Below are 26,282 nucleotides of genomic sequence, written 5' to 3' on the forward strand. Positions count from 1 at the left end.
ACATATTCCCACAGTGGTCAGCTTGGGTTTTTGAATCGCTTCCTGGATATTGAATTGCTGCCCATATAGTATTATTGCAACACTGAAAGGAACAAGTGGTCAGCAGCCCAACCTCAGTGTCCCCCCCCCACCAAATTTCCCTTTGCAGCTAACACAATCAGTACAGTATGAATCATGTCAAAGCAAGGATTCTTATACACTTTCATTTATATAGCATATTTCCAGTTCTCAGCACTTTAGACTGCACCTATTCTACATCACATCCACAGCAAATTTAGGATATCACCAATTAACCTAACATGCATGTCACTGGTATCTGGAGGAAAGTGACACTGCCACAGGGAAAACGTGTTTACTCCACACGAAAGGACCCCAGCTGGGGTTTGAACAAACCTTGCTGTGAGTTGCCAGTGCCAATCACTGACCCATCTAGAAAGGCACAGACAAAACCAAACTCATCTTTAAAGTTTAAAGAAGACTAAGATTTGAGGAATCCTTAAATTAATAAAGACCTTTAAGACGTTTTGTTGTGGCATTACTGGGATGCAGACTACAATTTACACATTTCCTGTGTCGCAACCTCTGCAGTCCGGTGCAACCACCAGCTCTTAATGTCTAACATCACAACGCACAGCAACAACTTCGTCAGTCTGTTTTTTGTGCATAAATTTTAACCTGTGAACCTAAAACTTGCAGAAGAGGAAGCTCAAGTGTCACCTTACCTTTTTGTTGCCTCTACTAAAGCTTTCTCATCCGGTGAAGAGGCGTAGTACTCCATGGGACTGGAAGAGACCCCGTTGGCATGGGAGAATGGGTCTCCTCCCACAGCCAGGCAGTCTGACTGGTCGTAGCTGATCTGAACTGTGTGACAAAGTGACACTGCCTTGAGAAATAACAATTCGTCACCCATCTGGAAGGAAAGATGAGACATAAATTTTTATTTTCTTTCTCTCTCTTTTCTTGATGGATACAAACACAGCATGTTATTTAAAAAAAAAAAAACAGAAAAAGAAAAGAACCAAGCCTGCAATATATATATGCAATACCAGGGGAGGCATAGAACCATCTGGCGAGTCGTCTGTCATTCCCTCTGGTAAAAGTTTGCCATTAACTTCCCGGTACTTGGTTCCATTAATTGAACACTCGCGGAACTGCATTTCATTTTCTGTTAGTGTGCCCGTCTTATCAGTAAACACATATTCCACCTGAAAAACAGAAACACACAGATGCTCACAGAAGTACACTAACCATTAAAGTCGGCATAGTTGTATGCTGTATACTGAATATGTACATAAACGTAATTCACCGATTCAAACCGGTTCATATTTCTAAATTACTAAAAATTCATGATATTTCATATAAATGTAAAATATTTTACAGTATATGCTATTTTTATATACAACACTAAAACTCCGATGATACAGCAGGACATCCATGCATATCCATGTTCAGGGTGTGCTTTGTAATATGCATACATAGGCATCTTCATTCCTCTTTCATACCTGTCCCAACTCTTCATTGAGGTCAGAGGTATTGACTTGAGCTTTCTGGTCACTTTCCTCATGGTAAAGGTCCAAATCCCAGCCAATGAAAAAAGAGCCAAGGAACTTTTGCATCTCCACAGTAACATAGAGCGAGATAGGGATGATGAAGTTATAGAGCACCAGAAAAGCCAAAAAGTCTGAGATGAACTTTAAGATCTGAAAGAACATGACAGATTCTTTTTTATTTAAAGAGAGGACAAGAGAGCAGTACAATGAAAAGTATAAAGTAAATTTATATACATGCAAGTCGTTTGCACTGCTGCAAGAAAGAGAAATTATATAAACTGTATGAGAGAAGCATTACAAAAAAATGCAGGAGAATATTAAGACTGTCTTTCAATAAATTCGCTTACATATATCTCAGCCATATACAGAATAATGAAACCAAAGTAGGCGAGGTAATTCACTGACATTAAGGGACTGATTATTTAACTGACAGGAAAGGATAAGGAGCACAGACTGAACATATGAGCAGCTATTAAAAGCCATGTTTGCACTGTATAAGCCTTTATGTGAGCCTGACTAACATGCTAATTAAAATAAAGAAATTATAATTAATGACTTAGATATACGTTTGTCTGCATTATAGACACAAGAAGGACTCTCAGAAATGTGTGATTTAATATTACAAATATAAGTTTAGCTATCCTTGGACCGGGATATTAGAAAGAGTTCAGACTTTACAAGAGCTTTATTATTTCCTAGGTTTTTTTCCTGGGTGTCCAGGAAGCAGGACGGCTTGTGCACAACTATGATTTTTATTTTTATTTTTTAATCTCTTGCTGTCTCAATACATAAGGGCTATTGTTCCCCGTGACTGATTACTGCTGGCAGGTTGGCTGATAGGCTGGCAGGCTGGCCCAGTGACAGGCATTTCCTTTCTAGTGTCTTGTCACAAAATCTAGAAACACTAACACAAGTAGTTTTGTAGACGTACTGTGCATGTCAATTCAAAGAATCTTTACCATTAATTAACTTACATCTACATTACATTATAGGCCCCTTTTTACGGGGATCAGAAAGTGAAGGACAGCGCAGGGTGCAAATGTAAACAGAGAGAAGAAGTGGAATGTCAACTAAAATCTCAACTCATCTAATCTCTGGAGCCGATAGCCTGCAGTCTTCACAAAAACAGATCAATAAGAATGCATTCCTCTGGTCGTGAAAACAAAGCAGACTAACCGGACTGCTGTTTCTCTCCGCTTCTGTCTTTTGGTTGTAGAAAGGTTCGTCCCATTTGATCTCAGCCTGCCAGGCGTACTTTAGGATGGTGCTGAGAATGGCCTCGGACAGCAAGATGATCAGGTAGATGATGAGGAAGGTATTCATGGACCTGACATCGTGAACATTGGGAAATATTAAGTTGGAGACTTCATTAAGCACATCTTAAAAAGCAATAATAAAATAGCTTACTTCTCTACGGCAGAGCGTTTCTGGGACTTGCATTTATAGTTGAGTGCCATCTTGGACTCCATGCCTGTATAAACAGCCACTCCTGCAACAGCACAAAAAGGTAAATCATACTTCCAAATGTAGCGAAAAATGTGAATTCTTAATCGGCCTCATTCTTACGTGAAGTTTGTGCTTTGCTGAACCATTTATTTTTGTTCCTTTTATTTTGACTCACCAAAGATTTCTTTAGTATTTTTCAACCTGGCCCCTCGCAGCAGCAAATTCTCTGGACCCAGCGGTCTGACAAATACAAACAAGAGAAAAATACATCTGTATCTGTATCCAATGACATTATGCATCTTACAATGAATGCACAGTCTCCATATTTAAGTAACAATTTTCATTTATTTTTTTATGTTCACTCTCTTTTAATGGTGCTGTATCCTTAGCTCTTGTGCTTATAGCTGGTACTATAATAGACAGAAAACTCATCTCACCTAACTATCTCCTCCCCATGCTGAGTCACCGTCATACGACCAACAAATCTGGGAAAAAGAAGAAAGAAAGAAAAAACAGAGTTAAGTGGATTGATAAACCAAACAGGATACTCTGTTCGCATGCACAAAGTAAAAGGAAAAATTCAGGAAAGGACAGAAAACCTGAGACTTACATGCACTGTGATGACCAAATTACTTTAAAGCCTATGTTTATATTTTTATTCATCCACCATTCTCTGACATATTTAAGTAATTGGATTAATGCCTCTGCAGCTTAAGGAAGCTTTGTGACTCATAGAGCACTTAGAAGAAATGACAAATAGAAATGCCAGAGAAAGCTGACATTCAGAGATTAAATTTTGGTCAGACTATATCGACCCAATGTGTGACAGATGCAATTTTAATAATATATAATAACAATAAAAATAATAAAGAAACAAATGCATTTTCCCAAAAAGACAACAAAAAAGCTCTCTTTTTTATTGTTATACATTTTGTGATAATGAGCAGCAAATGTAATGGACCTCTAATACTGCATCTATATATTCTACATTCAAGATGCCACAAAAAAAAAGACAAGTTACAATAAAGATCTAAAAAACACCCTAATGGACAGTCAACATAAATCAGTGCTTTGTGAATATAAATTAGGCCTATGGAGAGTTACATAATGAAGCCATTTGTCCAAGCATGACAAAAACATTTTACATCTTATGACTGATAAATACTGATTAGTCTGAATGTCTATTGTAATCTTCATCCTACATTTAAAGTTCAGCTTTAAAAAAAAAAAAAAAAAAAAAAAAAGGTAACAGTTCAGATTTTAGTTTCTCAAACAGACAGGAAAGGTTGCTATCATAGTGGAATTTTTAAGACTGTATACTCAATCAGGTTTCTCCACCCAAACACAACCCAAGCTGGTGCATCTGCCCTCATACCTCTGGATTTTTGCCAATTCTTCCTCAGATTTAAGTATCCACCTGCACTTGCAACCATTTATATTTTTTACTTTTGCACCTGCACATATGGAGAGATGCCTTGTTCATGTATTACGAGATTTTCTTCAGACGTTTGGTAAACATGTTTTTTTCTGAGCAGCTTTTTCAAATTGTTACATAACCCTCTGACTGCTTTAGTTACCCAGAAAAAGTTGCTGTTGCTTTTTTTTCTTATGTGGTTTAATGGGACTAAGTACCTTTTTTAAACATCTGTTGTCTGAATCCACACAATATACCCTTAGATTTATCTTGAAGGATCTGTACACTTAATTGACGATTACCTGTATAGGTCAGGTTCTGGTTGCTGACACTCCACCACAGCCTGCAATGCCTCCAGCTGGGAGACTGACTGGCAGACTGATGTCTCCGCCACTGAGTAATGGGTCTAGAAAAAAGACACACACACACACACACACACACACACACACCCACACACACCCACACACACACACACACACACACACACACACACACACACACACACACACACACACACCAGGTTAATTAGTGATGGCTGGGAAGCATTGCTTCAAGTGGGACAAATGTGGTTTTCTGAATGAGCAATGGGAAAATTATAACAGAAAAAACAGTGAAAACTCACGGATAAAATGAGAGGAAAAGCAAAAAAAAAAACAAAACAAAAAAACAAAACAAAAAAATTACTCACTGCAGTGACTCAGATCACAGACGATTTATAAAATTGGTTTCACATTTTCCTGACTAGGTTATTAGCCATGCATTCATGTCAGCACGTTTGCAACAACTGAAATTCAATATTGTTTTTTATGTAAATAATACTTTAAATGACCCAAACAGAAATATACAGTGAAATATATAAGTGTCACTTCAACAAAGCAAAAATCTAGTATTTGCTTGAGCTGCGATAAAGAAAAGAAGGTGAAAATAGCTTCTGAAAACTCACAGTGACAAAGCTAAAGAGATTTAAACACCTCCAAGTATGTTTAACAGCACCACTCATATTATTGTCAGACCTTGAGATTGGTCTCTCCGTCAAGACTGGCTGTGGTGATGTGACAGGTGCCATCTGGACGATCTGACGACAGTAACACCAGGTCTGCTGGGAACGTTTCATCTTTAGCCACACGGACGATGTCTCCCACCTAGATGGATAGACAGAAGCAGGCACAGGGTAAAGTCTGTTCAGTTTTTCACTATATTTCAGTTGGATTGTCAAATAATTGTATTCACACATTTACGGTGATGTTTAATTGAGTTAAAATACGTTTAGCATCACTTAGGCAATATTATCACACGTTTTCAGACAGATAGCTTTTCTCCTAAGTACACACACACACAAACAAATATTTTAGAAATCTAAAAATGTTTAAAACTAAATAGCTAAATGACTTTGTTAAGAAATATATATTGTAGGCAAGTTAAAAATGATTGGGGTGCAACTGTTATCGAAATTTGCAAATGTGTTTATTTTTGGTTGTTTTTGACCTCTGTGCTCTTTAGCGTACATGAAAACACCCACAGTTGGACCCTTTGGAGGACGTTGGCTCACTCTGCTTCTAAACAAGCTCCAGAGCCGTTTTTGTATTGTGACAATGTGTTCTGATGTCAATGTGACCCAGGTACTAGGCGCACGCTGCAAGATCTACACGCCGTCCTGTAGTCAGGTGTGCTTTGAGGATGTGGTAGAGTACCACATAAAGACGTAAAGAATACAGTTTTGCCTGAACATTTGCCTAGGTAAATGGAAATGTTAGAGGTACATTCTCCACGTTATTTACTACTCCAGAGCCTGGCCAAGAAGTGTACTGAGCGTTCTCACTGGTTAGTGAAGTGTTGTGAAGCATTTTAGTTCGCTGGGAGTGTTTCAAATGTTTTGTGTGGGAACAGAAATCAAACAAAAACTCTGTATTGTTCACACTCTAGACAATATGTTTAATTGTTATATTACAGTTTGTATGTCTGTGAAGGTTCTCAGTCATCCAGGTCATCGTTGTCAAAGGAGCTTGCAAAGAAAAGCGTCTGGACTTCTTTAAGTTGCTTGAAGATGTTTCACCTCTCATCCGAGAAGCTTCTTCAGTTCTAAGGTCAAATGGTGGAGAGTCCCAGATATAAACCTAGTGGGAGTGACCCCCCACAGAGGGACAAAAGGACCTCTGAAACTGGGCGTGGGTCCCAATCACCCACGCCCAGTTTCACACCTTGGCTCAGGCGATTAGAGGATCATCAGGGGGTCCTTTTGTCCCTCTGTAGGGGGTCACTCCCACTAGGTTTATATCTGGGACTCTCCACCATTTGACCTTAGAACTGAAGAAGCTTCTCGGATGAGAGGTGAAACGTCTTCAAGCAACTTAAAGAAGTCCAGACACTTTTCTTTGCAAGCTCCTTTGATTACAGTTTGTAATTTTTAGCTTTTTGTCTTTTCAGAGTAATACAACACTACATATGTTACTTATTTAATAGAAGCTATGCAGTTAGATGTTGTTTGTGAGTAGCAGGTTAGAAGTAGATGTAGTTCTCCATAGACTGAGGACAATTAACTCTGAAAGGTCACCAAACACAAAGCAACTAGTCATCCTTTGTATTAGATTAAACAATTTCACTCCTGTTGGCACTTAGTTTCCTGTGAGGAAAAAACCCCTCAAGTGATTCATTTATTCTTTTACTAAAGTACACATTTAGTGATGTCTTTAGTGATGACCCCAGACATGCAACCCACAGTGTTTCCATAGTGTCAGATAAGATCAGGAAAAACCTATAATCATCACACAACCACCATTACCAGACAAGCCGAGGTATAAAATGACACAGTGTTTGAAGGGCAAATGCTGCAGCTAGTTATACAAATACAATTATACATAGAACAGAATCATATCACCGTTTCAGGGTTTATTTGAACAGGTCTCTGAGTGTTTGCATACTGTACCATGGGAAATTAGGTGTTAGAGTGAATTTATAAGCTTTAGATGGGAACAAATTTAAAGAAATGACACTTTAACATCCAAGCTAAAGTTAGTTACGAGTCGTTAGGAGTTGCAAAAAGCTTTTTTTGATACCATAATTTTCTTGGACCAAAGAAATTCTTTCTAAACTGGAATAACTGGCGTGATTAAGGTCCTTTACAACTTTGATGATCTTACCCTGATATTCTTGGATCTCGTCTGCACCAGACTTCCACTGCGAACCACAAACACTGGAGCCCCATTCACCTCATTGTCAGCCTTGTGTCTCAGCCAATCCTCATAGCCCTGTGAAACACAACCAGTTACAAACTGCAGATGGCAGGTGGTTAAAATAATCTTATTTACCCACTATGGTTGTGTGTGTGGCATGTGTGGCACTACTAGAAACTGATCAACAGAAGTGGCCAAATTTAGCAAGTTATTCTAAACAAACGTGTTTAATGTCAGAAAGAGGAATGCTTCAAATGTTCTCAATCAATACTTTATAATTTCAAATGTGCTCTGTACAACAACAAAAGCTTTGAGCTTTGCCTACAAATAGACAATAATCATTGATGACGCATGCATGTTTGTTCCACATTTTCATGAGGAAGAGGAAGCCGCTATGTGGTTATGTTCTCACCTGTTTTATGGCAGTTACTGTGATCACAAAGAACAGAGGCAGGCCGCTGGTTACTGGGGAAGTTGGCGTATCTATCATTAACTTCAAAGAAAAATACAAAACAGAGTTTAGAGATGATGCCAAACTAAAAAAGGGACTGTAAAAGTGGTAGTGGTTTTTGCAACAACGAGCAACTTGAAAAATACGACAGAAGTAGTGGCCAATGTGCATAAACAGGAAACCCGTATAACTTCCCTTAAAGGTCAACGATCAGATAAGAACAAGTCTCACATACACTTTTGAATTACTGTCTTTGTAAGCAGGGTCACTGGGATATTATATTTCCTCACCCCATATCCTGGTCTTAATAATCACAACGAAATGCTGAGCAAAATGTGTGAAACTGAAGACCAAGCTAAAATGATTTAGTGCCATTGAGCAGTGCTTTTATTAGTGGATATTAGTTTTGGATTGGGGGGTGTTTCATAAGCAGGTTTCTGGCAACTTTTTCACACTGTTGCACTAGGGCTGCTCGATTATGGCAAAAATGATAATCACGATTATTTTCACTGAAATTGAGATCTCAATTATTTGATGATATTTATTTAACAATAACAATGTATTGAATAATGGCTTTAAAGATTGTCAAAAAATAATATAAAATAGTGTGCAAATACTGATAACAGTGCAAATGTTTGCAATATAAGAAATAAATGAAAAATGTAAACATCTATGTTTAGTGAACTTTGCAGTGTTGCTCTGTGGTGCAGCTACGACACTGTAGCAAAGTTTACACACTATGTCTACTTGATCCACGTCTGACTCTGCGAGCCCATAATGTTTCCAACCACTGAAGTTTTTTTTACCTCTCTTTTCAACCAACGGCAGTCACTCTCCTCTCCAAATAACTTCTGCTTAGCTTTCCGAGCTTCCCTCGGGTCCTCTTAATTGTTGTGACGCGTGTTCGACATGCAGAGAGGTACGCTCGATTTGCCACACGGAGCAGCGCGAGAGTAAAGCACGAGGGAGGTGCTAATAATCGGCTCAGTCATTTTTAATGATCGTTGAAAGCCCAGATCGTAATTTAGATTAAAATTCGATTAATTGAGCAGCCCTATGTTGCACTAATCTACAGGTGGAAGTAGTCATCCAATAAATAAATAAAAAAGTAAATAATTACTCATGAATGTAAACAATGCATGTTCATAAAAAACAACTGCACTGCAAACTTTTCATGTGAGGAAAATGTGCAACATTTGTTAGGCTTCAAGCGTAACCACAAAGGCTTTAGGCAAGCAACACTGAATGTAAAGTGAAACTTTGCTTAAAAGGAAGACGCCTCAAGGAAAAGATCAAAGATATCTTAACACTTTAACAAACACTTTCTGTAAATGGCTACACTAACAGAAGAATTCACCAGTCATCTAGAAACCCATCTAAAGCAATCTTTAAATGGTCAAATTGGCCATCTTAGATGAAAAGAGGCCCCTCTCTCAGTGATTTGAGGCTAAGGTGACTTCAGCCTCACTGACATGTTGAGTGGGTGAAATAGAGTCAAGGCGATTGCTTTGGCTTCACTACACAGTGCAGAATAAATCAGAAGGCTAAAAATTTGAAAGCCAAATCCTACTTCAGCATAAAATGACTGATGCACAGTGAAGGCCTAATGCTTAGGGCTGGCTGCAAAGACACACATATTACTAAGTGAGTAAGTGTGTCGCTTTCATACAGAGGCAGACCAGTCTCTGCTCTGGTACCTAGAAGTCGATGAGTCACTCAATGCTCGGAAGCACAAGAACGAGCACAGGCATTTGTATTAAGAGGAGGAAATACGTCAAGGAGTGTTCACATGCATTTGTGTATCGTTACCTGTACAAGGAAGATAATGAGGAAGTAGAAGTTTGCTATCCTTCTGAATTGCTCAAACAGATTCTTGGGGACAAAATTCCAAACTGTATACTGAAATAAAAAAAAAAGAAAACATCTTTCAGGGTTTACTGGGACAGAATAATTGCTACTAAAGGTTCTTTTTTACTAAGTAAAACAGAGGAATTGAATTGCAAATACATAGATGGTGTATTGGAGGTATTCAAACTACTGTACTAGCAACTGTTTATTAGAGCAGAAAAAAAAAACACTTTTACTGTGTCGTATTTATACTGGCCATATTTAAGACCTTACATGAATACAATAATATAGTTAAATGATATTCTGATTACCCCTGTAAAATATCTTGTCTATGGCTAGAGTGTTCACTGACATTTCCAAATTGGAGCTTGAGATAAAGGAGTAGAGCAGCTGTGCTGAGCTAAAGTGTTCTTCAGATAAACTGATTACTGGTTGCTCATTTGCACATTTATTTACTCAATAAATGTGCCGTTTAAGTCTTTCTCTTACTTTATTAAGATAAAATGCTACAGACAGTTAGGTCCATAAGTTTCTGAAGAATGAAAGTTTTGGTAGCTTTACCTCTGTGCACCACCACAATGGATTTTAAAATCCAACAATCAAGACTTGAATCAAGTCCCAAATTTCCATAGGCTCAGAAGTAAAGAAGCATCATTTTAAATTACAGGAATTTTTAATACTTGAATGAAAATCCTTTGCTGTCAATGACTTCTGGATCCTATGGACATCATCAATGCTGTGTTAAAATACTCTCTGAGCAGAGAGTATAGCCCTGTACACTTCACAATTCATCTTGCTGCTTCTATCAGCAGTCACATCATCAGTAAACACTAGCAGCCCAGTTCCACTATCACCCATACATGCCTGTGCTAGTGCCTGGGTTATTGTACTAGATTGTAGATGTGGCCCCTCCTGAAGTTCTTCTCATCTCCTGAAAGGGCTGGACTGGGACGAGCTGTCACGACGCATTGTTATTATAAATAAAACGTGATCGTGAGCAAAAACGGTGTGTGTTTGTTTGTGTGTGTGTGTGTGTCGCATACCTCACAAGCTCATTTTAGGAGTTCCATTGACAAGCTATATTATACAAGTTGAATATTTGGAGTCAACAGCCAATATAGGTCACCCCCATTTAACATAAAATAATGAAGCCTCGCCTGAAACTGGTTGTCAGTTGCTTGTCCAATAACTTTTGAGCAGCTGAAAATGGGGACCATATATTAAAATGTGATTACTAAGCAGTTAATGCAATGTTTTTGTTAAACCCTTTGAATCAAAGCTCTGCATTTCGAGCTAATCTTAATTGAAAGAAATTCTATTGCTGTGTAAAGAGGAAAAATATAAAACACATATGGACCTAACTGTATGAGTACACACGAATGGCAGAATTTACCTTATCCAAAATCAGTTTCAAATCAATGCCTGACTAAAGCAGGTGCTTTAACCCTCCCGTCAATCATTTAATCTACCAGCTAATCAATGACAGTCATGATTGCTGGAGGCAGGCCCTAGCTCCTTTTCTTTGTTATCCTTTTGTCTTGCCAGTGTTCTAGCTGACCTACCTAGCCTCTCACCAACACACAAGTTTTCTGTCTGTGCTAATCCTGTTATCAACAAATCACACTTTAAGCTTATCTCTCTCCTACCACACCAGAGATACACACTAATGTATTTAGCACTGGTCAACACTGGTGTCCGAAACCAGACTGAGTTTAGAGTTTCTCTGAATGACAATTTTTCTGTAGCCATAGTTGCTGTGACTGCAAAATGTTAGCGTTCATATCAAGAGGGGTTTTTTTTTCCCCTTGCACTTTTGACACAAATTTTAAGATCATAATTGTAACATACCTTGGATGAGATGATTCTGTTGTCGGCAAAGCGTTGTGGTATGTAGTGGCCATTCTGGGGGAAACGGTTAGCTACGTACACTGTCCTGGTATCACTCTGATGAGGGGGGTCAAAGCCCTGAGGGAGAAAAGGGTGAGGCAGAAACACCAGACAAGTGTAAGGAAAGGTTAAAAAAAACAAAAAACAAAACTGTATAGCTACCCAGATTTAAAACATCATCACTTCAACACCACACTAACTATAAAATTGCAGTTAATGATGTCATTGCAATATTATGATCTTATTTTAAACCAAGTTATTTAATACTGTTGGTGGTGTGATAAACCACTGCAAGTCTACACCGCACTAAAGTCCACCTGGGGCAACGTTTTGTTCTTCTATTCATTGTGGTTTCAGCTGCTGTATAGTTGGGAGTGTAAAGTGATTTCTCTGTGGGCTGTTATTTTGTTGAGTGCAGCACAGCTTAGTTTGGGGCTTGATAGATTTTACAGTAAGAGACAGAAAGAGAAGCAATACCAGACACGACGCTACTGTTACAGAATGTAAATACACATATCAAGAGTGAGAATATGGCAATGTGGCATTCCTTGTTTTATGATGACTGTATGTTTCCATTTAAAAGCAAATTTCTGAAAAGCCAGCCATATGCAACAAACTTGGTAAAAGTTTTAGTTTTAGTATAGAGTCAAATAGGGCTGTTCGATATAACGATATATATCGGATGACAATATAAAAACGTCCATCGTTTCATTTTACGCTATTGTTTATTTCGTGGTGTCGCAAAATAAACTGTTTACGGCAATATTTTTTCATCGTTCTGATGGTCACTGTAGTGGCTATATTAATTTAAGTTCTCTCTTTCTCTTATATTTAAGATAACCACACTACAGATGGACAAGTGCCTGTTTTTATGCACGACAGTAAAACCATCGCGTGTCCGCTTGTTTTTTTCCACGTAAACCTTTCACAATAAAGCTCAAGATCCTGTTGAGACTTTTCAAAATAAACTGAATCGCGTGAAAGAGTTTGCAGAATGTTTACGGATGAGAAGCAAAAAAGAGCCATCAGGTGCTAAAAATATACCTTAGACTCAAACGTTAGAACAGGCTTTTCCCCGCAGCACGCTGTGTAATAAATACTTCCCAAAAAAAAAGAAAAAAAAAAAAGGCGTCCGTTACAACTTATGTCTAAAAAATGTATCATTTCATGCATCAGTTAAAACACTCAACTCCACGTTCATGATGCTCAGCTGGAAACACTTCGCGCAAGTTGAGCTGCCCGAGATTCACAGAATTTACAGAAAATGTTACATTCTTGTGATTTATATCGTTATCGGGACATGAGATTTTGGTCATATCGCACAGCCCTAGAGTCAAATCATTTTCACTTTTTCAGACAGTTAGACAACATAACACATTTATGAAAGCAAAACAACTTTACAAGCAATGCCATCAACTTGAATGCAGACAAGCCTTATTGCAAACAATGTGGTAAGGCATGAATAACTAGATCAGAAACAGCTGGTGTAAATCCCACTTACCATAAAGATATAGTCATCAGTGAGTGGGGGTTGAGGGACATGGGAAGGGATCTCAAGACTGGATTGTAGGTCACTGACCATTGGTATCGTAAGCCACAAACTCTGTTCAGTGAGTGGCATAGATGGTTTATTTTATTCCTCTTACAAACCATATATCTTCTCGGTTTTTGGACTGATAAGTCTTGAGATCTATTCTCAGGTGCCTTAACCCCCACTCACATCAGGTGACCTCAATAGGTCACACGATAGGGTGGGGCAAGGTGTCACAGTGGTTTGACCCGAAATCATGATGGTAATGGCCGATGCCTTTTTTCACATCTTGGCTTATGTGATGACACAACTAATAGTTGGTCAACAACCACTTCCTAAGCGACAACCTCAACTAGAGATAAATACCTTGGACTTAGAAATGAAGAAGCCTCTTAAATATGAGGAAAAACATCTTTTTTTTAAAAAAAACAACCTGCTTTTCAAGCTCTTTAGACTTCCATGTTGTTGTTAACTGAGAACTACACAAACACGTTCATATTGTGCACCTCAATTTTTCTGACCTGCTGTATTCTACCGTGGCTGCTGCATCTGGGTTGAAGACACGAGGGTATGATCATGTTGGTTTTTACTGCCATAATAATATTTCAGTACAGAAGCTCAGAGATATCTCCCTCAGATATACAGAGGGAGATGTTGCAACAGTTCAAAAAGCTTGAAAGTCTTTGCTTCCACTTTTGACTTCTTGTCTTCCTACATTGGCACTTACGTGGCAGTATTGTATGAGTGGCGACACATATCGTTCAGGTGAGAACGATGAGGTATCGTGCTGTACCTCATCTGCTTCAGGGTTTGCTGTGTTGCGTTCAGGACAGTGCTGTGTTTGGACTCTCGGCTAGTCTGCTCATTGTTTGTGATATAAGTGGAGGATATGATTAGACAGTTTTTGATATATTTCAGACACATTGTTATAATACTGCAACAATTGTGCACCATACATTCATAATTCCCTCTGTTGCATAAACAAACTGCAGGACATCTGCATTTGAGGCCATGTTCTAATTGCAATCTGTCTCCAACATAAATCTGTCCAAAGCTAACTTCCATACTTAAATACTCTGGTTGAACTGTATATAATTACATAACAACCTTTCATGTTTTACTTGCATATTAAAATTTCACATTTAAAGCATTCCATTTCTTTTTAAAGCAGCACTTTTTGTTTAAAGTCACTTGCAAATATTTCATAAACATGCTACTTAAAACGTACCTCTAACATATTTACATTCAGATTGAGCAATTCAAATCTCCAGCATATTCTGGCAGGTCTTTGATAGTCACTACACCCTCAACATGTAAGAAAAATAACACCAATGACAAACAAGGTGAACTTTTCAACAAGTGACATTTCTAAGATTTTCTGGCGCTGACTGGTCTGACAAACCCCACCCAACTGCTGTACACAGATGACTAAAGGAGGCGTTTCCTATTATTCACAAATGTAAGTGACGCAATATGCACACCCGACCACACAAAAAGGAATGTATCTGGGTTACGTCACTACACTCCCAGAAAGATCAACCTCTTTTCAGGGACACATGTAAACCATTAGCACTTTGTAATGTTCTCAGTCTCTTCATCTTTCTCCCATCTGACCGTTGTGAAAATGAATGCAGCACATGCAGTTCAATGACTGAATAACAGAACACCTGTTAGCCTTTAGCTCATATGACTTTGTCATACAGTAACTCAGCCAATGGGCAATGCAGGTGATGGCATCAAATCAGTTATCCACTTGTGGAAACAATATTTTCAGTATTCTTCATTTATTCTTTTTGTATTATTTGCTCACAGTAGGGCTGGGCGATATGGCCTAAAATCTATATCACGGTATAATTTGAAGCATGTGCGGTAATGATATACTGTATATCGCGATATATTCTTTTCTTCTGTATAACGTATTTTACACACTATAAAGGCAAACTTAAAATCCTTTAATTTTTCTCAAAAATCGACAGTGCGCCTTATGTATGAATTCTGGTTGTGCTTATTGACCTCAAAACAGATTTTATGTAGTACACGGCACTCAAAAATGTTTTAGTACGACTTTGATAAGCTATGAAGCCGCACCGCCTGATAGATTGTCGGAGCATTACGGCTACCGTAGTCAGGAGCCTTGTGGAGTAATCTGGGTCCAAAACCTCTGTCTGCTTCAGGTCCCAAAGTCAAACGAACATTGCGGCATCACTGAGAGTTAAAAACTGTCTAAATTCTTTCATCTTTATTAAAATGATCAGAATTGCTGCTTTACCAGGTGTAACAATTAAGTTTAACATTCAGGCATCCATGAAAACAGAATTTATTAAATTCAACGGAGTTAGAAGTTAGCAGGAAGTTAGCTCGCTAGCTTCCACCTAAACATGATATGCCATGTTCTGACTGAGATATCTGAAAAAATTAAAACGTACAGCTCTGCTATCACTTCCAACATAAATGAAGACAGAAAACTAAGCAGTGACGTTTGTAGGGTTACGAAAGATGGACTAGCTGGTATATAATGATGTCCTACGTAATCGCTAGCAAAACAGCTACGTTAGCATAACATTAGCACAGTGAAGCTGAAGGATGAACGCTTTTTTCCACTCGATAAAAATTAACGTGAGGGTTTCTCCTGGTTAGGGACAAATGCAATTGCATAGCAGGATGCTATACACGGACCAAACTTCAGTCAGGAGAACAACTGAGATCCAGCCACAATATGAGGTTAGTCATTGATATACTGCAACAGCACGGGAATAGAGCGGGTGCTAGAGAATTCGGCATTATTGAATCAATGGTACGGAAGTGGAGGAAGCGCAGTTTTTGGCTTTCCTCTTATTCCAAAAGTGCTTAGTCTCTTTGCTATTACTGTCGCCCAGCATAATTTGCAGATGATGTTGTTTGCAGCTGCTGCAATGCTTTCGACCAAAACAGGCGCAGCTTGATGATGACACCATCAACATGCGCTATTGTGGTAGCGTATAGTAAAAATCTCTACCGTTGGCCAAATTTATATTGTTTCTACCGTATACCATTTATACCACCAACCCCTAGCTCACAGCTTTAAAAAAATGGGCAGAGAAAAAAAGAGGGAAAATTTTCTCTCTCTCTTTTTCTGCATTTACATTTATAAAATTATATAAACATTGGTCAATTAACCACTGCAGCAACTTTAAGAAACTGTTGTTCAACAGTTATTTGATATACACAGCTCAGTAGGCATTGTTGAAAGTACACGAAGAAGCTGAATTCTGCATTGTAGTAACACCATGACCAATTAGGATTTTGAAGAAGTGGTTGCAGAATTAAGGAAAGGGCACACAGGCACTGAGCCCCAAGATGTTTTACGTGTGTGTGTTTACACATGTAAAACATGTTGGGGCTCAGTAACATAAATATCCTGAGCCCCTGGCATCCTCCGATCACAAGACAGGGAGTGCATTTCCCATTGGCTTAACGAAATCCACAGTAGATTATTTAAGTAGTCTGTAGTTTGAAGGGAAGACACCAACTTGTCTGCAAACACTCATTTACTGACGGCTGAGCAGCAGTTTAAAAACAAAACAAAGGTCTATTTGACCGGATCATTCATGAATGAATGAATATATATATATATATCAGCTAAAAGGTGGATTTGTCTTAGTGAGATATTTGTCCTTTACTTCAAGTTAATGGGCAACTGGAGATTGGAAAGTATGTAGAATTAAGCATTTTGTTTTCTTGTTTGTCCCAGTAGCACTGCATTAATAAATGTCTTGGATTGGAATGAAAAAGTAGACAAATGTTTAATGATTAAATTAAACCAGTAAACCATTAACTTAATGGCTTACTGCACAAGTGTTATTTGTAGTAGTATAAAAATGCAATATGTATATTGCAACTTTTCTAGTCTTATTAGTAATGGCAAGCAACAGCTCACTGTGAATTCTTAACCAGGGATATTTTAATGTTCTCTTTTTAAAGAAAATGAAACTGCAGATGGTGAGGGGCCAAGAAGTAACTTTTGTAAGCCAAAAAATTCCCCACAGGCAGAAAAGCAACAGATGAGTCACTAAAATTAGTCAATCCTTACAGAGAGCTTAAAGCAGTTACAAATTTTAACAGTGCAAACATCATGCTTAACACACCTTTACGCAACTGCTGTGAGCAATCCAGACAACAGTTACTGGAGATTTATTCTGTTCCTATTTGTCACCCAGTTTTTCAGGCAACTGTGGAAATTGCCTGAGCACAACACGGAACTAACATTTAAGTTACCCAATCATTAATATCTTGGTGAACAATAACTACAGTTAAAATGACTGATGGCCAAATACACAAAAACCTGCGTAGCTCTAACAAACATGTTCTCATGTTAAAGAGAACATTGAGAGAAGCACCTCAGTCGATGCTTCTGCAAGTCCAGCATTACGGCTTTAACAGGATCCGTTTTCTCTATAGTTCAGCGTTAAGCTAATGACACTTCAAACAAACTGCACGTAATTGTCGACTTCCCCCATTCAGTTGCAACCTAACAACAGACCGACACCATCTTTTAGCCATCTTGACACATACCAAAGTTAAATAGATACAACTCACCGCCCTACAATTTTAGTCGCGCTGCAGTCTGCAACCACTAGTGTGACTATGGCTATGGAAATATTTTGGATTATTTACCTGATCAACAGTCCAAGGACTAAAAGATATTCTGTATTTTTGTATATGATACAGAAAAAGTTAAAATTTTGACATTTGGCACAAAGCACAAACTTGGCATTTGTGCTTAAAAATGACTAATTTTATGCTAATTCAATTCACAAGGTAGCTGCCAAAGCATTTTGTGGATCCGATGCAGCTCTGCTATATAAGATTACAGATTTCTGCAGTGCAGCAGGAAGTTTATCTAATGAAGGCTCTGCAGACATTTGTTTGGATAGACATAACATGAAGAGGTTGACTTATTTTAAAATAAAATATTCCTAAACAGTTGAACATGGTTTGTTGTTTTGAGGACCAGCGGTAATAAGCCGAACACATAAGGTAAAGTCTAGAGTGAAAAGTGCAGTAATTTATGACATTCTATTTCTATAGCACAAATGTCTGAAAACTGCTTGCCAATCTGAGAGTGGATGGATACAAGTAACAGATGAGTAACAGATACTTTTACTCCTGCTGGGTTTACTCAATTTTTAACACCACTACCAGGTGTACCTCACAATTTTGAGTTAAACACCTTCACGTAACCATATATGCATTAAATATATTTTGAACATTGTATGAAAAATGAACATTATACCACTGAAAATGAAGATAAAAGTAGGCTTATAACTAAAAACTATAAAGCTGAAATCAGCTTGTTTTCATCCATTGACTCTATACCCCCATCAATTTGAAGGCTGACAGGTAATTAGTCCCCACATAAAGCCTACAAGTCCCACAATGCCTTGGGGGAACAGCCCTGAATAATGGCAACGCAACACAACCAAGGGGTCATATTACAGATTAAGTGGCACTTAATCAAACGCGATGAGCTACCGGTAAATGGAAATGTTAACAAAAAAGTGAGATGGTTGTAAAAAGAAAAAAGAAAGGGGGGGGCAATAAACAGTATGTACTCATGTACAGTGGGTACTAGTTTTAAACATAAGACTGATGACAACAGCAATACAATAAAATAAACTGCATATAAGCTAAACTGATGGACTACATCACCAAATATAAAATATTATAAAAAAAAATATTGTTGTACAACCCACAGCAACAGAGTAGTCAGAGCAGGGCTAGAGAGTAAGGAATGATATTTTATCATGGGTGACATAAGGATGTTTTATTGCTGCGTGTCAGTGGATTATTACAAGGGCTGCTGCAGCAATATCCAGGAAAGAGCCTGAATGAGACTCAAAAAAATGTAGGAAACTCCCATTTGCTCAATGGACTACAGATGAGTACTATAGACAGATGTTTTTTTTTCCTTTTGCTCATTTGCGCTCTTGATAGTTGCTCTATTTTTCATGATTATATCATGATTAACGTGACTTGGTAAAGCAAGGGTAATTCATTAAATACTTCTCTCATAGTGCACTTAAACTATATACAAAACCTCAGGAAGACTTATACCAGTCTTTTTAATATCTGTCAGCAATAACATACAGACTTTAAGTCTCCATAAAGACATCTAGAAAACCCAGTTCCCAGGCTTGCAAACTAGTATGTCAAAGACTTTGCTTTTTTGCTACCATTCTTCATGCTTTAATTTCTGGTTTGTTTTATAGTGTAACTGAACCAAGACTGACAATGAAAACCTGTCACATCTCTCTCCCCCCTCTCCCTTTTCATTCCACCAGAAAGAGCTGATAAATAGTATGAGTGAACAAACATCCCCATTCTACCGTCCAGCTGATATTTGGGTCAGACTAATGCCCCTCAACAAACGTTTTCATTAGGCCAGCTGTATAAGGTGCATTTTAATTACACTTTTAATTAAGCAGCCAGGTCAATTAGGCGGGATGGGTCAAATGAGCTGAGCTATCTTAAATTAGGAGGAGACTATGTACCATTTCTAAATAGACCCCTAACTCTCTGTGGTGCTCTTAATCTCCAAAAGCAAAAATGATTTTTTTAAACAGGCAAACTTGAAGCTGAGCATGACTCATAAAATTTAATAAGTGTCACTTTAACTTAACCTTAACTACAGAGAGTGCACAGTGAGCGGGGAGAGGTCAAAAACACCCCCAACACTGATTAAACTCAGTAGACATGGTGACATCAACCGTTTGTGTGTGGCTAATCTCATAATATGCAATCACTCATTCACATGGCTCTTCACCACTGGTCACGCCACTCTCATTTGCCGATCACTGAATGTGCTTCTTATCCCAACTCTGCTTAAACATAGTGAAATAACCACACAGACCTTCATGATTACAGCCACAAGCACCGTGACACTGTAGCTTTCTTCAGCCATAATTCAGAACTCGTTCTTTCTACTGTACCAAAACGGGCCACTATTGTGGTTTAACTGATGCCTTCGCCCGTCAATGCGACCGTCATGTTTGCAGACAAACAACAGGTGATTACAGCAGAAACAGGATACGGTGTGACGAATCAAATCAGTTCAATTTCAAATAATACATACAGATATAGATCATGTAAGGAAAGCAGGGAACAAAGAAGTGGGCCGAAATAAAGTTAAAATAACACAAGCTAACGTCAATTATTACCCTCGAGTGTTGAGGCTTACGTCTTAACTAGCTCAGTTAAAGATAGTTTATTAGTCCCCTGAACAAAATTTAAATAGAACATTTGAAACTGAGCTCAGTCTAAGCGAAAGTTGTGCGTTAACACTAGATAAAAGCAAGCCAGAGACGCTTTATAACTTTGCCAAGTTTGACGTTGTTAGCCAGCTAGCTAGTGTTAAGGTAGTTAACTCTCAGGTGCATTTAGTAACGGAAATCACCCGACAGTTGTTAAAATGCTATCAAAGTTCGAACCAAACTTATACCTCAAGCTCAAATTTTAACTCAACCAATGTCCCTTGTTGAGGTCTAAACTCTTTATTACTGACAGCTAGCAGATAAGGTAATTGTTAGCTAACGTAACCTACACCTGACTGTCACTAAGGGGAAATGGAATGTTTTGAACACATCAGCAACAGCCAATTGGCTATGTTAGCTTGCTCTCTAAATAAAGTTTATTCTGCTTTCCGCGGGCTAAGCCTTACAATACGTAAGGAGACTGGCTGCTGTGGCGAACTAATAAGAGGAAAGCGGTATGTATGAAGAAGATGGAACGTGCGGTTTCATTTACCAGCTGCTGTCGTATCCACCGAATCATCCTTGCAGAATACGTTCCAAGTAGCCAGCACAGTCGCTAGCCCAGCGCTAGCAACTAGCTACTCCAACAAAACCGTCCCGAAACATAAATATTTCCCCCGAGAGGCAATCCTTCTCGGTGCATTACACGACACATTCACACGGCGCCACTGTGCTATAAGATGCATTCAATCTTTCCCATTCACGGTAATGTCCGACAAAAACAATTTCTGGTTTTAAAAGAAGTGACAGACGGCTGGCCACAGAGTCCCACCGAGCAGCGCTGCTACATCTCTCCTCTGCCACGATCACTTTTCCTCTGCCAGCAGCCTCAGCCTGTGCAGATACAGCTCTGGCTGCTCTCCGGTGGCCTTTGCACGCCCCCTGCCTGTCTGCAATTAAAAATGATAGCTAGATAGACTGACAGATACAGTAGCCGGATAGATATTTTCCATACTGTGCGGGATAGACCTCACTCCACATAGTTCATAGTGTATATAAGAATTTCAGCTGTGCTATTAAAGTGCAGATGTATGGTATAATAGGGATCGTGCAAGGTTCTCCAGGTAGCTTACTAGGCAGCTAGCGAATCTTGTATGAATTGGAGCTGGAAATTGTGTTTAGGTGCATTTGTTTTATTCTAGTGTATCTTAAATATCTTAATAGACTGTTTATTTATCATCTCCTGAAGTAAAACCTAACTACCTATGAGCTGGAAAAACTGGTCGGTTTATCTTTTATCCTTTATCTCTTTCTTCTAAAACTGCCCAACTACCAGTTGTTCCAGATTTTCTCTTGTAAGGCATCTCACATAAAGTGAGGTCATCTTAGTCCATCCATTACTTCCCCTCCCTCCTTGAATACTTGGCTGCATCCCAGTCAGTCGATAATGTATAGAGAGAAAATGATACCTAACGTGGAATGCTTGAGAATTTATGTATCTGTAAGTTTCAGGACTGCACCGTGCTCTTTGTACGTGATCGAAAGCACCAACATGATACTTCTATTGATGAAGAGTGAAGAAGAGCAAATGGCAAGTGATAATGATCCTGTGTAATCAATGTGTTCGAGCAGCTATATTTGGACCAGAACAGCTGCAGCTGCCCAAGCATTTCCTCTCCTCTGTTTCTGGCCTGCTGTCAAAAGGAAAGACGCCCATGTATTTGCATGCTTTTGCATCATCCCCAGTACCTTCACCTTTGCTCCTTAAGTGGCCAGAGTGAGTCTAATGTCTACAGCACACAGTTTATCTGATTTCTGCTGGACTTTTCATGATGGCAGTCTTACAAAAAAACAAAAAACAGACAAACTAAGCCAAAAGCCACCGATATGCATTTACCCGGGATTAAGACTGCTTTAGGTCAGCAGCAGGCGAGAGTGACTGTGTGCGCAACGTCTTGCCTTTAAGGACTCGTCATCTATCACGTACAGAGTAACCAGTGACACAAGCCCCATTGTGTGCTTTGTGTTTCTGCTCTGCATCCAGTAAAAACAGAAATGTCACTTTTTAAAAGAGCAGATTTACTCTGCAAATCCTGCAGATAATCTGCTATCTGTCTGCATGTGTGTGTGAGACTGAAGCTCAGTGTTTCTGCCCATGTGACTGCAAGGGAAATCTCTGGTTTACATTGGCTTACATAACGCCACTGCAGCAGCAACATCTGGGTGCTCCTACCTGACAGCTGGACTGGAAACAGTATGTCAGTTTTTAATGTGAGAGGCTGCCAGGGCTGTGCATATTTCAGCTGTTGAGATGAAAACATTACATTTCTAAAATGTGTCAGAGAAATTCTTTTTCCAGTTAATCTGTTGTTTGCCGAGGTTGCAAAGCAACTAAAAATAGTGATTCAAGCTCATCCTACACATGAAAGAGAAAAGAACCAATCCTTTATTTTGATTTGAATCATTTACTCTCAGGAAAATGTCTTGTGTAATCTAAGTGTACTTTTTTTACCTTAAGTTTTATGGTCAGCTGCATAGTGATCATAGACATAGAAACTGCCAGTTGAAATGTGTGTGTTGTACCTGAGACATGAGATGACTGGCCAGTGATTCATAATGCCCTCTATGTCTGTCATGGAAATGGATGGCAAGGCACCAGACATTGCTTGGCTGCCTGCCCAGCTTTGTATTGAATTCAACTTATACTGCAATCTCGCTTGCAACACAGTACTGTGGTCTAACAGGTTAATATTACTCACCATACTGCACCGTTCAAGAAACAAGTCAGTTACCTGCATGTGTGCCTCCTCACACACTGTTGGGCCACACATGTTTTACATGTGTCATGTGAGACATGTTCCAACCATGGCTGGGCTACACTGTAGAAAAGATGGCATCTTTATGTCTGCATAACATGTGGCAGTGTTTCTAGACACACATTATTTTAGAGGGGGATCCAGCACCACGTGTTGTGGTGTACGTTTACTCCATTAAAAGGAAATACTGCATGAGTTCTTTGTTGAAAGTAGATATGTGGATACAGGTACGAGGTCTTCATAATCCATTTAAGCAATAAATCAAAAATGGACAAAACTAAACTAAAAAGGCTGTCATGTAAACTGTGCAAGGAAAGAAAGCACGGGTGTTTGACCTCTGGATTTGCCTTACATTTGCGTGAGGCACACCCTGTTTTGTTTCGAAATGACTTGAGGCAATGAGAGCCTGAATTAGTAGGACAACTTAAAAACTTCCTTTCCTTTCCTTTCCTTTCCTTTCCTTTCCTTGTCAATGTACATTAAACTGAATTAATTCATCAGGCCTGTTTAACCATGCCCTGGATGATCCTCTTGGTAAATACACCAGCGCTAAGTGGCTTTCAATCATTACCACCACGTATCCCCAGCAGTACTAATAGGCTTAGGACAAGAACTCACTATCAGCTCAGACTCTGCTCCCTCCAAGTCCAGCTTACTTGCTCAAGTTTCGGTTACCACTTTATATGTGGGTATATTAGCATTTGTCTTGTTGCGTTAGCATGAATAAATGTCTTACTGTGAGAGAAAAAAAAAAGAATAATGGACTCAGGGGAGCCTAACATTGGTCGTTATGCCTCTTAGGGAGATAGAAAATGAATGGACTGGCTTTTAAAGTGGATGGCTGAATCAATACAAAATGGCCATTAGTCTTGAAAATATAAATAAATAAAACATTGCTTTCAGAATGAATACTGGCGTGAAAAAAAGGGAAATGGTTTAATTTAGTTTTCTCAATGCTGGACACTGGTCCTCGAGAGAGGCAGCAGTGGGGGAAAAAGTTAGTTGATAGTCACTGGTGGGAGGTTTTTAAATCATCTATCCAAAGGAAAGAGCTGTGGGGGAGATCTAACATGTGGTATAAGTCTCCCTCTTGAGGACAAAAGAAGGTGTTGCAAATATAAAACAGCAGTTCAGTAAACTTTAAAACAGACACTACAGTTGTTCTAAAGTACCAAAGCCATAATCTCATTCTAAGGCCCAAAACCTTAATTTTACTAATTTACTTTTCTAATTTACTGAATCATTCGGCTTTTTGAGAAAAAACTTTAAGCCCCTTTTACTCACTGGAAGACATCTTTTCCACAGTGACAAACTTTGTGATGCATAAATGAAGCCACAGGAGGTGGAAGTTAAACTGAACTACAGCACGTATATTAAAATAACACACACAGGCATACTGATGTCATTTATATGATATACGGCAGTGTGTGAATGTGTGTGTGACTGGGTGAATGACTGAATGTAGTGTAAAGTGCTTTGGGGTCCTTGGTGTGGTCCTAAGTAATGCGCTATACAAATACAGGCCATTTACCATTTTACGGCACTTCAGAGTGTGCAGCTAGCAAAGGTGTGGTTAAACCAACAATGGTTGCAAACAATGTGAGAGGCCAAGAAGATCCTAAGATCAGGTTCCAGAAGAGTCTTAAAGCTCTTCATTTTTATTATAGAACTTAGTTTACTTATGTACTTATGACTATGTTGGAGATGTGAAACTGCAACTTCTATAAGTAAATACAGGATGTATATATATATATATATATATATATATATATATATATATATATATATATATATATATATATATATATATATATATATATATACTACCGACCAATAACCTGCCTCAGTACTACATGGAAGCTCCTGTCAGGCATCATATCGGCTAAGATGAACAGGCACATGGGTCAATACATGAGCGGGACACAGAAAGGAATTGGCAAGAATACCAGAGGCGCAAAACACCAGCTACTGGTAGACAGAACAATCAGCCGAGACTGCAAGACCAGGCTGACCAACCTGTGCACTGCCTGGATTGATTACAAGAAGGCCTATGACTCAATGCCCCACAGCTGCATAGGCTGAAAAGAGAAAGGCTGCAACCACCAAGTACCTGCAGAGGGTCAGGCAAGTCCTGAGGAGTCAGCTGAATGGTAAGAACAAGATCCGGGCCATCAACACGTACGCCCTGCCCGTGATCAGGTACCCTGCTGGGGTAATAGGCTGGCCAAAGGAGGAGATAGAAGCCACTGACATAAAGACAAGAAAGCTCCTTACCATGCATGGAGGGTTTCACCCCAAATCCAGCACCCTGAGGCTGTACGCTAAGCGGAAGGAAGGGGGCCGGGGACTGGTGAGTGTCAGCACCACAGTCCAGGATGAGACAACGAACATCCAAGAATACATTAGGAAGATGGCCCCAACTGACCGAGTGCTCAGTGAATACCTCAGGCAGCAGAAACCCAAGAAAGAGGAGGGAGACGAGGAACCATCATGGAAGGACAGGCCCCTGCACGGTATGTACCACCGGCAGATAGAGGAGGTGGCTGATATCCAGAAATCCTACCAGTGGCTGGACAAAGCTGGACTGAAAGACAGCACAGAGGCACTAATCATGGCAGCACAAGAACAAGCTCTGAGCACAAGATCCATAGAGGCTGGGGTCTATCACACCAGGCAAGACCCCAGGTGCAGGCTGTGTAAAGATGCCCCAGAGACAATCCAGCACATAACAGCAGGGTGCAAGATGCTAGCAGGCAAGGCATACATGGAACGCCATAACCAAGTGGCCGGCATAGTGTACAGGAACATCTGTGCCGAGTATAACCTGGAAGTCCCGAGGTCAAAATGGGAGATGCCCCCAAGGGTGGTGGAGAATGACCGAGCTAAGATCCTGTGGGACTTCCAGATACAGACGGACAAAATGGTGGTGGCTAACCAACC

At 39.2% G+C, this 26,282-nt stretch overlaps 1 protein-coding gene across 8 annotated transcripts in view; it reads right to left on the minus strand.

The window, feature by feature from the left end:
* The window catches only part of atp11b (ATPase phospholipid transporting 11B), a 51,040-nt gene extending 29,546 nt beyond the window's left edge, over positions 1-21,494 (minus strand). Inside the window, exons 1-14 of one of the 8 annotated variants that reach the window (XR_013902776.1) lie at positions 20,187-20,307; positions 11,728-11,844; positions 9,841-9,930; positions 7,993-8,073; positions 7,548-7,655; positions 5,424-5,552; positions 4,713-4,816; positions 3,434-3,481; positions 3,172-3,236; positions 2,958-3,039; positions 2,727-2,877; positions 1,503-1,700; positions 1,047-1,205; positions 723-910 (exon numbers count right to left, since the gene is read on the minus strand). Coding sequence is in view for 6 of the 8 variants with exons in the window: in XM_080291740.1 (XP_080147866.1) it covers positions 723-910; positions 1,047-1,205; positions 1,503-1,700; positions 2,727-2,877; positions 2,958-3,039; positions 3,172-3,236; positions 3,434-3,481; positions 4,713-4,816; positions 5,424-5,552; positions 7,548-7,655; positions 7,993-8,073; positions 9,841-9,930; positions 11,728-11,844; positions 20,187-20,237 (1,571 nt within the window). In the remaining 2 variants the exon portion in view is untranslated. Of the gene's footprint in view, positions 1-722; positions 911-1,046; positions 1,206-1,502; positions 1,701-2,726; positions 2,878-2,957; positions 3,040-3,171; positions 3,237-3,433; positions 3,482-4,712; positions 4,817-5,423; positions 5,553-7,547; positions 7,656-7,992; positions 8,074-9,840; positions 9,931-11,727; positions 11,845-20,186; positions 20,309-21,079 lie in introns of those variants that run through there. The other 7 variants (XR_013902777.1, XM_080291743.1, XM_080291741.1 and 4 more) reach the window with 7 other exon arrangements.
* Positions 21,495-26,282: the final 4,788 nt, after the last annotated feature.

The sequence above is a fragment of the Astatotilapia calliptera genome, chromosome 17 (assembly GCF_964374335.1).
Source record: "Astatotilapia calliptera chromosome 17, fAstCal68.1, whole genome shotgun sequence".
In the NCBI taxonomy this organism is placed as follows: domain Eukaryota; kingdom Metazoa; phylum Chordata; class Actinopteri; order Cichliformes; family Cichlidae; genus Astatotilapia; species Astatotilapia calliptera.